General features: G+C 36.7%; 1 protein-coding gene across 1 annotated transcript in view; it reads right to left on the bottom strand.

Moving 5' to 3' along the window:
• mycbp2 (MYC binding protein 2) overlaps positions 1 to 12,291 on the bottom strand; it is a 412,376-nt gene that overhangs the window by 239,849 nt on the left and 160,236 nt on the right. The window contains 4 exon segments of the mRNA XM_051926880.1: positions 239 to 366; positions 441 to 566; positions 5,163 to 5,335; positions 7,411 to 7,564. Of these exon segments, the coding sequence (XP_051782840.1) occupies positions 239 to 366; positions 441 to 566; positions 5,163 to 5,335; positions 7,411 to 7,564 (581 nt within the window).

Below are 12,291 nucleotides of genomic sequence, written 5' to 3'. Positions count from 1 at the left end.
TGTCAAATGTCCGGCCAATATACAGTAGCTTTATCAATACATGTGCAAAATTTATTCTTAGTAGCACATGAATAAACAGTAAATTAATGGTACCTCATTCTGATGGTAATACAGAACCAGTGTTTAATTAATTCCAGCCTCATTCACCATACTTTGAAATTGATTTATTTCCTAAATGAGGGGCATTTAATTACTATTGAAAGTTATTTGTAAGTTCCAAAATTTAAGGCATCTTTACCTTTATCTTGGCAGTATACTCTCCTCTACCACCAAACAGACCTAGACCTCCCAGAAGAATATCAACATCTGCACAGAATCGAATTGCTTCAACTGAATGAGCAGAGTATCCCCAACCACCTCCATGACCTGAAGAAAAACTAAAATGTAATAATGTAATAAATTCTCAAAAGATAATGAACCGTAACTTTTATGTTACTTACTTTCAAAACGATTGACCACACCATAGTCTTCCTTTGAGTACACTTTCAAAACTGCCTGGGTTTCTTCTTCAGTGTTTGTAACTCCCATTTTGAGCTCCTGCATTGCTGCTAATGTGTCCAGACAACCTAAATGAGTACACAGAGTTTAAAGAAATTATAAAATTTTGAAAAATAGTTGGTTTTCATAAGACTAATTTACTTTTTTCTCTATTTCAGCAGCATGTCTTTTTTTCAAAATGACACAAATCAAAGACAACATATTCCATATACACTTGAACACAATTTGCATAAAAAACGCCATGTATAACAGGTGGCATAAGGGTAATATGTAAATCGTATGCATAAATAATATGTATATTCCAAAAAAGTTCCACTTTACTATTTCATAAGGCTTCTTTTTGTGTGGGAGGTGTGGGTTGAGTGGTCAGTCATTAGTTACTAAGTTTGGAGAAAAGAAAGAAAAAAAAAGTATGTTTGGCACTCCCTAAGAAATGCAAAAGCTTCTCTAGGAAAGCAATGTATTGTGGAGGATGAAGTCTGGGCTAAAGCTGGTGTTGTAGAATGTTCCACCAATCAAAAAAGTGTGCTAACACCACTCAGGCAAAATCTATCTAGAAAATGTCATGAGGTAAACTAGCCACAAAAGGTCATATGAAATGGTTACCCAACTCTGGTGACACATTAATGGGTTTTAATAATGCACCGACTCAGCTAGAACTACAGCGTATGCACCTTAACACCACCAAGACAGGAAAGGAAGGTGACAGCGCAAGCCAGCTATACAAATGAGGACCACCAGCAGGAGTGATGGGTACCATGTTAGCAGCCGGCATGAAACAATGAGCTAAGGGAGGAGGCCGTCCACAGAGAACTGAAACAGATGGAGAGTGGTGGAGAACTTGAAGCAGGAATGTTGTAGCGTGATCAAGTGTAATTTCACCAAAAAGTTTGCTAGAAAGACAGAGAAACAGAAGGTAACCAGTCAGTGTCTTCTGGATCAGAGAAAAGGCCAAGAGCGATGTGAGAGAGTGCATGAGGGAAGAGACTTTATTTTATCTGACAAGTAATAACAGTCCTTCTAACAGAACAACAACATTTTCAACAGCATTTCCCCATGGCCAGAAAAGTGAGATAAGACTGCACATAGTTCAAAATAATATTTCTTTAGAATCAGTTCTCACCCAGCCTATAGCTTCTTCCCTCGTTTTGAACCTCCCACCGTAATAACTATTACTTAACTATCTTTTTGACATGTTGTAAAGCACTTTGAACAACATCCTTCGTATGAAAATGTAATATAGAAATGTGTAAACTGTTCTATTCTTGTTTAACTGCATTCTCTGGCAAACATGTTTTCCTTTTCTTTATCTGTGAAGAAGTTTATTAGAATACTTAATGTGTAATTGCAGTACAATTTCTCAAACAAATCATGCAACTATTTTGGTAGTTTATCTTTTATATAAAGTATTCTTGCAGCCTTTCATGTTAGCCCCACAGTTGTCTACTAAACAGTATTTACAAAATGAGTCTCTAGCATTTTTGCAGTATTTAAAAACTTTCTGATTTCTGCGAGCTTTCATTTACCCGAAAACAATTTCTCCTATTTCTGTAATTTAAAGGAATGCTCCACCCAAAGATGATATATCTTTAAAAAAATGTAACTTACCACATGTAGTCTGTAGTGATGGGTGAGAAAAAAAAAGTGTAATCTCATGTTTTTGTGCAGAACAAGGAAAAACAGTTTGGGTCAGTTGCGGTGTGCTATGGGCTCAGGATTATCTGGTCTTATTTATGGTAACAAGACTACCTTTTTGGGGTTAGTACAGTTGCAGTATGCTTCTTGGAGTTGGAGAAATAGAACAAAGATGCATATTAATGTAGACCACCTCATGAACACGTTTAACAGACACAGTATGTTACAAAATGAATTCCCCACATGTAAGACAGACTTTTACAGATAGGGGTGGGAGTTATGGCAAAAAGTATATCAGAATGTAATTAAAAATGATCATGGTAACACTATATATCACAGCGTAATCTATGTGCATATACTTTTCAGGCAGAGTCCGGTTTAGGTGCTTCCATCGGCCCAGTTTCCTAGGTTAACAGTGAGTAGTTCTACTGTGACCTTTCTTTTCATAAGGATCATTTTAATCAACTGATGTAATAATAATAATACACATTTATTTATATAGCACCTTTCCCATGCTTAAAGGACTTAACAGAATATGAAAAAAATATGAAAACACAGACAATATGAGAAAGACAGAGAGAGGGAGGGAGGTTGATCCTGCCTTGTGCCTTAATGCTTGTGGAAATGGGCACCAGCCCCCCATGACCTTGCTCAGCATTAAGAGGGCATACAAAATCGTATGTTATGGTACAAATAACTGTAAGCCGGCTTCATCAACAATCGACGTGCAAAGTCCTAAGACACTTGAATGAGTGAAAATCAACTGGAGTTGGGGGGATTTAGGCGAGTAACTGTGCAGAGGGACAGGGGTCCTTTTCAAAGTCTGAAGATGTGATTGTAAATTGTTTCAGAGGCATACGTTTGAAGTTGAGGATGTGTGGCTGTGTGTTGCAAGAAGTGCTGGCTTTTTCAGATGGTAACAGAACACCCACTCCCCACTATGTGCCATATATTTGTGAAGTAATAAAGGCAGCTTCCTGATTTTCTCAACCGTGATAAAAATACACCAAAATTTCTACCAGTTTACAAATTTCTACCAGTGTACCATGCATTCCTAGTTATGGACAAGAAAAAGCACTGTTATGCTATTAAACAATACTGAAACAATATTTTATATTTGTATTTGGATATGAACTACAGCGTGACACTGAAACAAATATGTTACTTAATGCAACAGAAAAAGGCAGAGGTGAATGGAAATATTAATTTTGCATAATATATGAGGGGGGACCCAAAAATAACCAGAAATATTTTTAAAACGTGTTTAATTTAATTTTCTGTACAAACTACAATTAGTCTCCTTCAAAGTACTCTCCACTGGTGGAAATACACTTATCTAACCGTTTGTTCCATTGTTCGAAACATTTTTTAAATTCATCTGAAGTAACGCCCATTAATGCTCTGGTCGTTTCTTGTTTTACCTCTTCGACGTCAGCAAAACGCCTTCCTTTCAAGTCTTTTTTCATCCGAGGGAACAAAAAGAAATCACACGGAGCTAAATCCGGTGAGTAGGGTGGGTGGTTCAGGGTTGTCATACCGTTTCTTGCCAAAAATTGGCAAATGCTGAGAGCAGTGTGAGATGGAGCATTGTCATGATGAAAGAACCAATCGCCCGACTCCCACAAATCAGGGTGTTTCCTTCTCACACTGTTGCGCAACCTTCTTAACACTTCTAGGTAGAATGCTTGGTTTACAGTCTGACCTGCTGGAACAAATTCATAATGCACGAGACCTTTGACATCACAAAAAGAAATCAACATTGTTTTCACTTTTGATTTCACCTGCCGAGCTTTTTTTTCTCGGGGAGAATTCGTGGTTTTCCAATGACTGGACTGCTGTTTCGACTCAGGATCGTAACTGTAGCATCGATCAAACTACTTTTACAAAAAAATTCACTGAACACAAGCACAACCTTCCAGACTGATGGCACTTGGCAGACTGACTTGTGAGGAGTGTAACTAGATCGCCCTAGCGGCCCAACCACGTACTACAAGTACCAACCTAACAATAACAAAATTCCGGTTATTTTTTTGTCCCCCCTCGTAAGATATAGATTAATATGAATCAACATAGATTTAACCATTCATCTTCAGCAGTGCCTGAAGTGGAAAGAAATAAATGCCGGTACTCTGTTTTTGTTTGCTTCTTGGGCCTCCTTCTAAGGTATTCAAATTTTTAAATTATTTCTTAATTAAGTGTTTGGGTCCACCTCTGAATTTCAAACACTATGGTATCTGTACATGAGGTCGGATAGGTTGGGGGGTCCCCTTCAAGGTCAGAGGGGGACATGCCAGTATGTAACCATTTACTGCGGATACGCAGTTGCAAAAATACTGATAAGTCTGATACTTTGCGACAGTCCATTTCAAGTGCTGGGGCTACATTTATTCGGTTAGTGCAATGAAGTTACATTGACTTTGGGCTCTGACTCTGGCAAGTTCACAGATCTCTAAAACAATGGAATTTACTAAATTTCTGCTGTAAATTGCTGAAAATTAAATATCATTTAAACTTTCAGACATGTGAAATGCTCTGTAAAGCAGACATTTCTTTTTTTACCTATGGCAATACCAGAATGCAAGTATAAATGTTTCACTCCATAATAGTTTGAATTTTCCATGTCATACTGTTTCAAATACGCATGGACTTAACTTAAATCAAATATATGGAGATTGTGGAAAGGGGTCCTGATCAGAATCGGCCATGAAAACTCTGGTGCAGCTCTATGTACAATACTGTATAGTGTTTCAAACATCAGATCTACAACTTTCTACATCTGTGAACATGCATTAGTTGTATTATTAAGAAAAAAAACGAGTGCTGGTTAAAGTACATAAATACATAAGAGACAGTTGAAACAAGTAATGTAATTTTCTCAAACATGTTTAATCCAATTCAGGGTCACTGGAGTCAAAGCCTATCCTAGGGTGGAAGGCGGAGAGATTAAATGTGTTTGAGGTCGTTATGAATAAAACTCTTTACAAACCAATTAGTAACAGATATTTACATATAGATTCATCACTGTGTACCTAAAATATGAAGAGCTCCATGAGATCTTGTTGTCATAGCCTGTGACCCTGCTGGAAGAGCAAGTTCTGGACTTAGAATGCAGCAGCGTGTCTGAAGGTCAGAAGCACATGGACTTCTTGCATCTGCGATAACTGAATTGTAGCACCAAAACTCTCGTGAGGCTGGTAGGAATCTAAAAAAAAAAAAAGGTATTTTAAAGAGTTATTCTCATTCTTAAAGCTATGAGCTTGGATTATAATTATAGTTACATGTCAAAAAGATTACTGCTTAATCTATTTTACCTGCTAATATAAAAGTAGCTTTACGTTAATCTATTTACAAAAGTAAAACAGTAACTTGAAGAAAGAAATGCCATTGTTATTCATTCAAGAATAATAATTGAAATTCAGTTGAAAAGAAAAACTTTGGAGTTTTAAGTGCTTGTTCAGATCTGAAAAACCGCCACACTCCTAGACCAGTCACAGAATAAATATAAAAATTTACTAAAATTTACTAGAATATTAAGCAAGATTTTATCAATCAAAAAACACAGTGGAACAGAGAGAATGTGGACTTTAAATAACATCTCAAACATTACACTTTTTCACTGCAAAGTAATTATTCTTAAATGTATTTTTCTGTTAAATTATTGATGTATTTATCTTGTAAAACAGAATTACAGAACAGAAAATGTAACAGGTTTATAAAGTAGTTACTTCTGCAATCAACTGAGGGATGTTTTGGCTTGCATTGAGCACCAGTGGATTGAATCAATGTTTAAAACATTTATTAAGGTAAAAATATCCCTGAAATGTTCTGTAATACCCATTATTCTCTGTGAAACTGAACAGTTACCACTGATTTTTAGTAATCACACCCCTATCCTATACACGGTATGTAGCATTACACTGAGAACTTGCCGAAATGAGAATACCCATTTCTCAGTATTAAATAAAATTAATAAAATGACAAGAATTAGTACTTTTTTTTTTAACCCAGCCACAGGGGATGCACAAACCACTATGTTCCTTTGTGCCTGTCCCAAGCCCGGATAAATGGGGAGGGTTATATCAGGAAGGGCATACGGTGTAAAATTTTGCCAAATCAATATGCGGACAACAATACAGGATTTCTATACCGGATCGGTCTTGCCCGGGTTAACAACAACCGCCACCAGTAATGTTAGCCAACAGGGTGCTGGCAGAAATTGGGCTACTATTGGCTGAAGAAGGAGAAGAAAAGGGAGGAGAGGTGTTCAGAGACAGGAGGAGGGGTGGAATGTAAAGAGAGTAGAACTGTGGGTAGGAACTTTGAATGCTGGCAGTTTGACTGGTAAGGGGAGAGAGTTAGCTGATGTGATGGAGAGAAGGAAGGTTGATATATTATGCGTGCAAGAGACTAAATGAAAGGGGAGTAAGGCCAGGTGGATTGGAGGTGGTTTCAAATTGTTCTATCATGGTGTGGATGGGAGGAGAAATGGGGTAGGGGTTATTCTGAAGGTACAGTATGTCAAGAGTGTTTTGGAGGTGAAAAGGATGTCAGGATCACATGAGGCTGGATGTGAAAAGTTATCAGTCCATTGCAGAACCAACTCAGATGCAGTTAACCTAATCAGCATGTATTTTGGGAGGTGGGAAAAAAAAAACACACACCCCCACATAGATATGGGGAGAATAAGCAAACTCCAAACAGATAAAGATTGGGCATGAAACTGAAACCCAGAAAGCAAGATCCTAGACTTGTGGTGCTAGTCCCCGCTAACTGCAGTAGAAAAAAATTATGCTTACCAGAAATAAATTGCACTTTACATTAGTTTTTTTAATTTTAGGTTTTGGTGGCTCTAAGCCCATCTCAGTAATGTCAAAAGCAATATGGGAAATATACTTGGAAAGGACACACTCAGCCATACCAGGCAAATTTACAGTTTCCAATTAATCCAGCATGCATGTTTTCACAAATAACAGTGAAGCTACAAACTGATTATTATTACTTATAACTTTACTGGAGCTAGAATTACTTCAATTTACTGAATGGCATCTTGGGTGCATAAAACAGAGAATGAATTAAAATGATTTAACATTTGAGGAAATTTGTATCCTGAAATAGTAGAGTCACAGATAGCGTAGTTCTTATTGCTGACACCTATCTGGAACACATTTCTGCAACCAACGAAAGTATTACTCTGTTTACTACGAAAAAGCTCTAAAACAAGTTCAATTTCTTCTTACATTTTGCCAAAAGACTTTACTTCACTTTCAATAAGCCTACCTCCAAATTACATCATAGACCGGATCCAGACAGACTCCAAATCCTTGCAAATCTTCCTGCTCAGAATCATTAAACGTTCTGCAGCTTCCATCCATCTTATTTATTAACAGACACCTAAAGGGAGGTGGTTCTGATAATGATGCTGGCACTAAACCTGAAAAAACAAAAAAAACAAAACTGATACATTAACAGAATCTGCCATTTGTTTTTGCCCTCTTTTTAATCTCATGTAGTGTATTTCCAGTTAACCTATAGAATATTTATTTAATCATCTTCCTATATACTGTATAGTATATTTATTTTGTCATCTACCTACTGTAGACCACTACAAAATATTCATTATAAAGTCACATTAAGAAATTTAACAAACACAAGTAGATAACTATTGATCAACAAGGGCAAATGTATCCATTTAAAATCAAATCTACATCACAATAAAGCATGCAGAAAGTGAGGGTGTTGGTTTCATTTCAGTTTCAATGACTGCATGAATCCCGCAAGTTATAGACGTCACCAAATGCTGAGTATCTTCTCTGGTGATGGTCTGCCAAGCCTCGAGTGCAGCCATCTTCAGCTCCTGCTTGCTTTGAGGGCTTGTCCCTTTAAGTTTTCTCTTCAGCATATGGAAGACATGCTCAGTTGGCTTTAAATAGGGTAACTGGCTTGGCCATTCAAGAATTTTCAGTTATTTTAGCTTTGAAAAACACCTGTGTTGCCTTCGCGGTATGTTGGGGATCATTATCTTGTTGTAGGGTGAAGTGCTATCCAGTGAGTTTGGTGGCATTTACAGGAATTTGAGCTGATGTTTTTATACATCTCATAATTCATTGGGCCACTGCCGTCAGCAGTTACATCATCAATGAATTCAAGTGGCGCAGTACCTGTGGCAGCTATACATGTCCAAGCACCCACCACCACATTTAATAGATGAGGTGGTGTGGTATGCTATGGATCTTGGCAATCTCCTTTTCGTCTCCACACTTGTCTCATCCGCCCATAAGACCTTTTTCCACAACTCCTCAGGCTCTTTAAAGAACTTTATCACAAACTGTGAACTGGTCATCATGTTTTTATGGCTAACTAATGGTTTGTATCTTGCAGTGTGGCCTCAGTATTTCTGTTCATGATGTCTTCTGTGGATAGTAGTCTCTGACACATACACATCTGCATCCTGAAGACTGATCCTCCTAATCTGATCTTACTTCTGTAAAATGTGCAAAACACTAAAAAATACATAGTCAAGAAGTATAATAATGATACAAATAACATTGAATAATAATAATATAAATAATATTAATACCGTATATACTGTCAAAATGTGTCGTTTTTGTGGTATATCTTAAATCACAGTGAAATGCACAATCCAACATCACATTTGGGACAATAGTACCATGATTCCTTGCAGATTTTCCCAGAAAGCTTTTGAACAGCAAACTACACGTGTGATTGACACGAGTATCATGTTTAGATTCATTAGAATCACTGCTAATATCACTGTCCATTTCAATTTCACTGCCTGAAGACAGATTCACTTAGTCATCACTGCTCGTATCACTGTCAAGAGCATGCAACATCGGGACTGCTGAAAAACATTTCTTACAAGATGCCATTATGAGCCTAGGAGAAGACACATCTGCACCATTGCCTAGGTAACAGCCAGGCCTGTCGCTAACACAAGAAACGCCTATATCGTTTCCCGAGCAATGCTCAGCACTAACGTTCTTGGCACTTATAAAATCATAGTAATCCTTGTGTCTAATGCTTACGCAAGATGTGTCTATACAGTTGCCCGCGTGACACTTGGGACTAACGCTTTCTGCACTGTTTTTAGAGAATGAGTGAAACTCGGGTCTAACGCTAAGGGGGGTTAAATACTTGTTTTGCAACAGTTTACAAATTTGACTGTGGGGGTCTCAAAAGCTTTTATAGAAAGCAGATTCCAATTCAAATGATGTATAAAAGGCATTGATTGATGTGTGTTAGTGGTGGAGGGTCTGCGACTTCAATGTTTCATGTTTTGAAAGTATAGTCAATAGAGTAGTATCCAAAAATTAGCAAACTAAAAAGTAACTATTAATAGAAACAGATCAATACCAGCATAAAACCATTATCACTATTACCTTACAAAAGTAGAAAAGCAACTAAAATGAGTTCCTCATCTAGCTATAAAAACAGTGGCATGTAAAAGTTTGTTACTGTGAATAGTTAAATGACACATTTCTTTTCAGCATTTTATGAAATATTACTGTATTGTTTTTGTTTTGTACAGTTGTACAGTGAAAAAATGAAAGGAGCACCATACAAAAGTTTGGGAAATCCAAAGATATTTGAGGTCTCAGATAACTTTTCCCAAGGTCTCAGGCCTTAGTTTGTTAGGGCTATGGCTTGTTCACAGTCATCGTTAGGAAACCCCAGGTGATCAAACCTTGTCCCAACAATCAGCAGTTGTCTAGCACTCTGAAAAATTTAAAAATTGATGCTCACAAAGCAGTAGATGGTTACAAGAAGATAGCAAAGTGTTTTCAGGTAGCTGTTTCCTCCATTCATAATGTTGTTAAGAAATGGCAGTTAACAGGAAAGGTGGAGGTCAAGTTGACGTCTAGAAAACCAAGAAAACTTGAAAACTGAAACAGTTGCTCATTGGATTACTAAAAAGGCAAATAAAAACTCCCATTTGACTGCAAAAGACTTTTAGGAAGATTTAACAGATTCTAGAGAGGTGATGCACTGTTCCACTATGAGGCAACACCTGAACAAATATGACCTTCACGGTACAGACAGCAGAAGAAACCCTGTCCTATATCCTAGCCACAAAATTCTGCACCTTAAGTTTGCAAATGAACATCTAAACAAGCATGCAGACTGATGAAGTCAAAATAGAACTTTCTGGCCATAATGCGCAAAGGTATGTTTGGAGAAAAAAGGGTACAAAAATTCCAGGAAAAGAAAAATTCTCCAACTATTAAACATTGGGGTGGATCGATGATGTTTTGAGCTTGTGTTGCAGCCAGTGGCACTGGGAACATATCATTGGAAGAGGGAAGAATAGATTCAAATAAATGCCAGCAAATTCTGGAAGCAAACATCACACCATCTGTAAGAAAAGACAGATTCACTACAACAAGATAATGATATAAAACACATCTCAAAATCTACAATGGAATACCTCAAGTGGCATAAGCTGATGGTTTTGCCATTGCTCTCATAGTTCTAAGACCAAAAACATCATTGAAAATCAGTAAATAGCTCACAAAAGAGCACTGCATGCAAGAGAACCCAAGAATCTTGCAGAATTAGAAGCCTTCTGTGAAGACGAATAGGCAAAAATACCAAAAGTAACAACTGAAAGACTCTTAGCTGGCTCCAAAAAGCATTTACAAGCTGTGATACTTGTAAAGGGGGTGTACTGACCATGTTGGTTGTCCAAACTTTTGCTTTAGACCCTTTTCATTTTTTCATATTTTGTACCTCTGAACAATGGAAATAAAAATGTAATCTTGCTAAAAATATTAAATAAATGTGTCTTCTTTAACTTGATGCCTTTTGGTGATCAGTTCATCTTCTGTTCACTTACCTATTCACAGTAACGGACATTTTAAGCAAGGGTGCCCAAATTTTTGCATGTCACTGTATTAGTTAAAAATAAGTAATTAGTTAAAAAAGTAATTCATTAAAAAGGAACTGTTATATTAAATAATTGAAGTGTGAAAGGTAAAAACTATCATGTAAGATTTTAATTCCCATCAGAAGATACCTGAAAGGATAAGTCCCTCTTCAGATACAGATAAACTGTAACTCTCGGTGAGTGTGTTCCATGTACTACTGGCAAGTAAACAGTACAGTACAAACTATAATACTGCCCTGTCCTTGACATCAGCAGCCAGGGAATTTCTTGTTGCATGCCCAGTGGCTCAGACCTTTTGGCTGCTTATCAACTACAGTTCCATTTCTAAACTCATCCTATGTTTATATCAGTTAGGCAGCTGTATTTTTCCAATGTGTTACTTAGTTCAAACATCATCTAGCTGAAAAATGATAATGTTGATTAATTACAATAATAATCCATAGATAATAGTAGTTCAATCAATTCAGTCTTAGATATGTTTACATAATTGCTTTCCGCTTCAAATTTTTCTAGAGAAGTGACGTTTTTTGTACTATTATGGTTAACTTATCTAAAGCCACATGAATGGAGCTGCTTTGTGTGCTGCTTGGGTGCACAAACTCATCTCAGTGAAAGTTTCGCTTGCATCACTGGGAATCCAAGTGGCTGTCAAACAAGTAAGAGAGTGAAATATACAAAATATACAAGTGCAAGCAACCGCTCTCAAGGTAAAATTGAAACAGTAAACCAAATCGTGGTTGAAGTTGTGCATAATATCACTTTGATTTAACACATATCATTTTGCAAATTCAGATAGTTTTCAATGGGAAATTCTAAACTTTCAACACTATGTACAGCACAATCTGTTTGAGACATTGCAATGAGAATTGAACTGTCCAGACAAATTTCCTTAAAGAAAAAGAATGGCATATTTAAAAAAAAATTGGTCCATTTGGAGCCGAATTGTTTCATGTGGACATACAGACAGACTGACAAGGCTATCACAATAGGTGTTTCATGTATTACATATGAATCCAACTAAAATAGATAAATAACTACAGAACATAATAATTTGAGTATTTTTCAGTACATTTTGTATTACTAAGTTTTACATGTGATTCCATTGTTGAAATTTGCTCCATTTAAACATTAGACCTGGATTATTTTTTATTTTGTCTCGATTTTTTTATACGACAGTAATATACTTTAAAAAAGTATTACGTTTTTGTTGCCTATGAAATATTTCAAGAATTATATTGTGGTACAACATGCCCTTC

Source organism: Erpetoichthys calabaricus, chromosome 4 (assembly GCF_900747795.2).
Source record: "Erpetoichthys calabaricus chromosome 4, fErpCal1.3, whole genome shotgun sequence".
In the NCBI taxonomy this organism is placed as follows: domain Eukaryota; kingdom Metazoa; phylum Chordata; class Cladistia; order Polypteriformes; family Polypteridae; genus Erpetoichthys; species Erpetoichthys calabaricus.
Note: the sequence above shows the minus strand (reverse complement) of the source record. Positions and strands in the feature narration are given on the sequence as shown.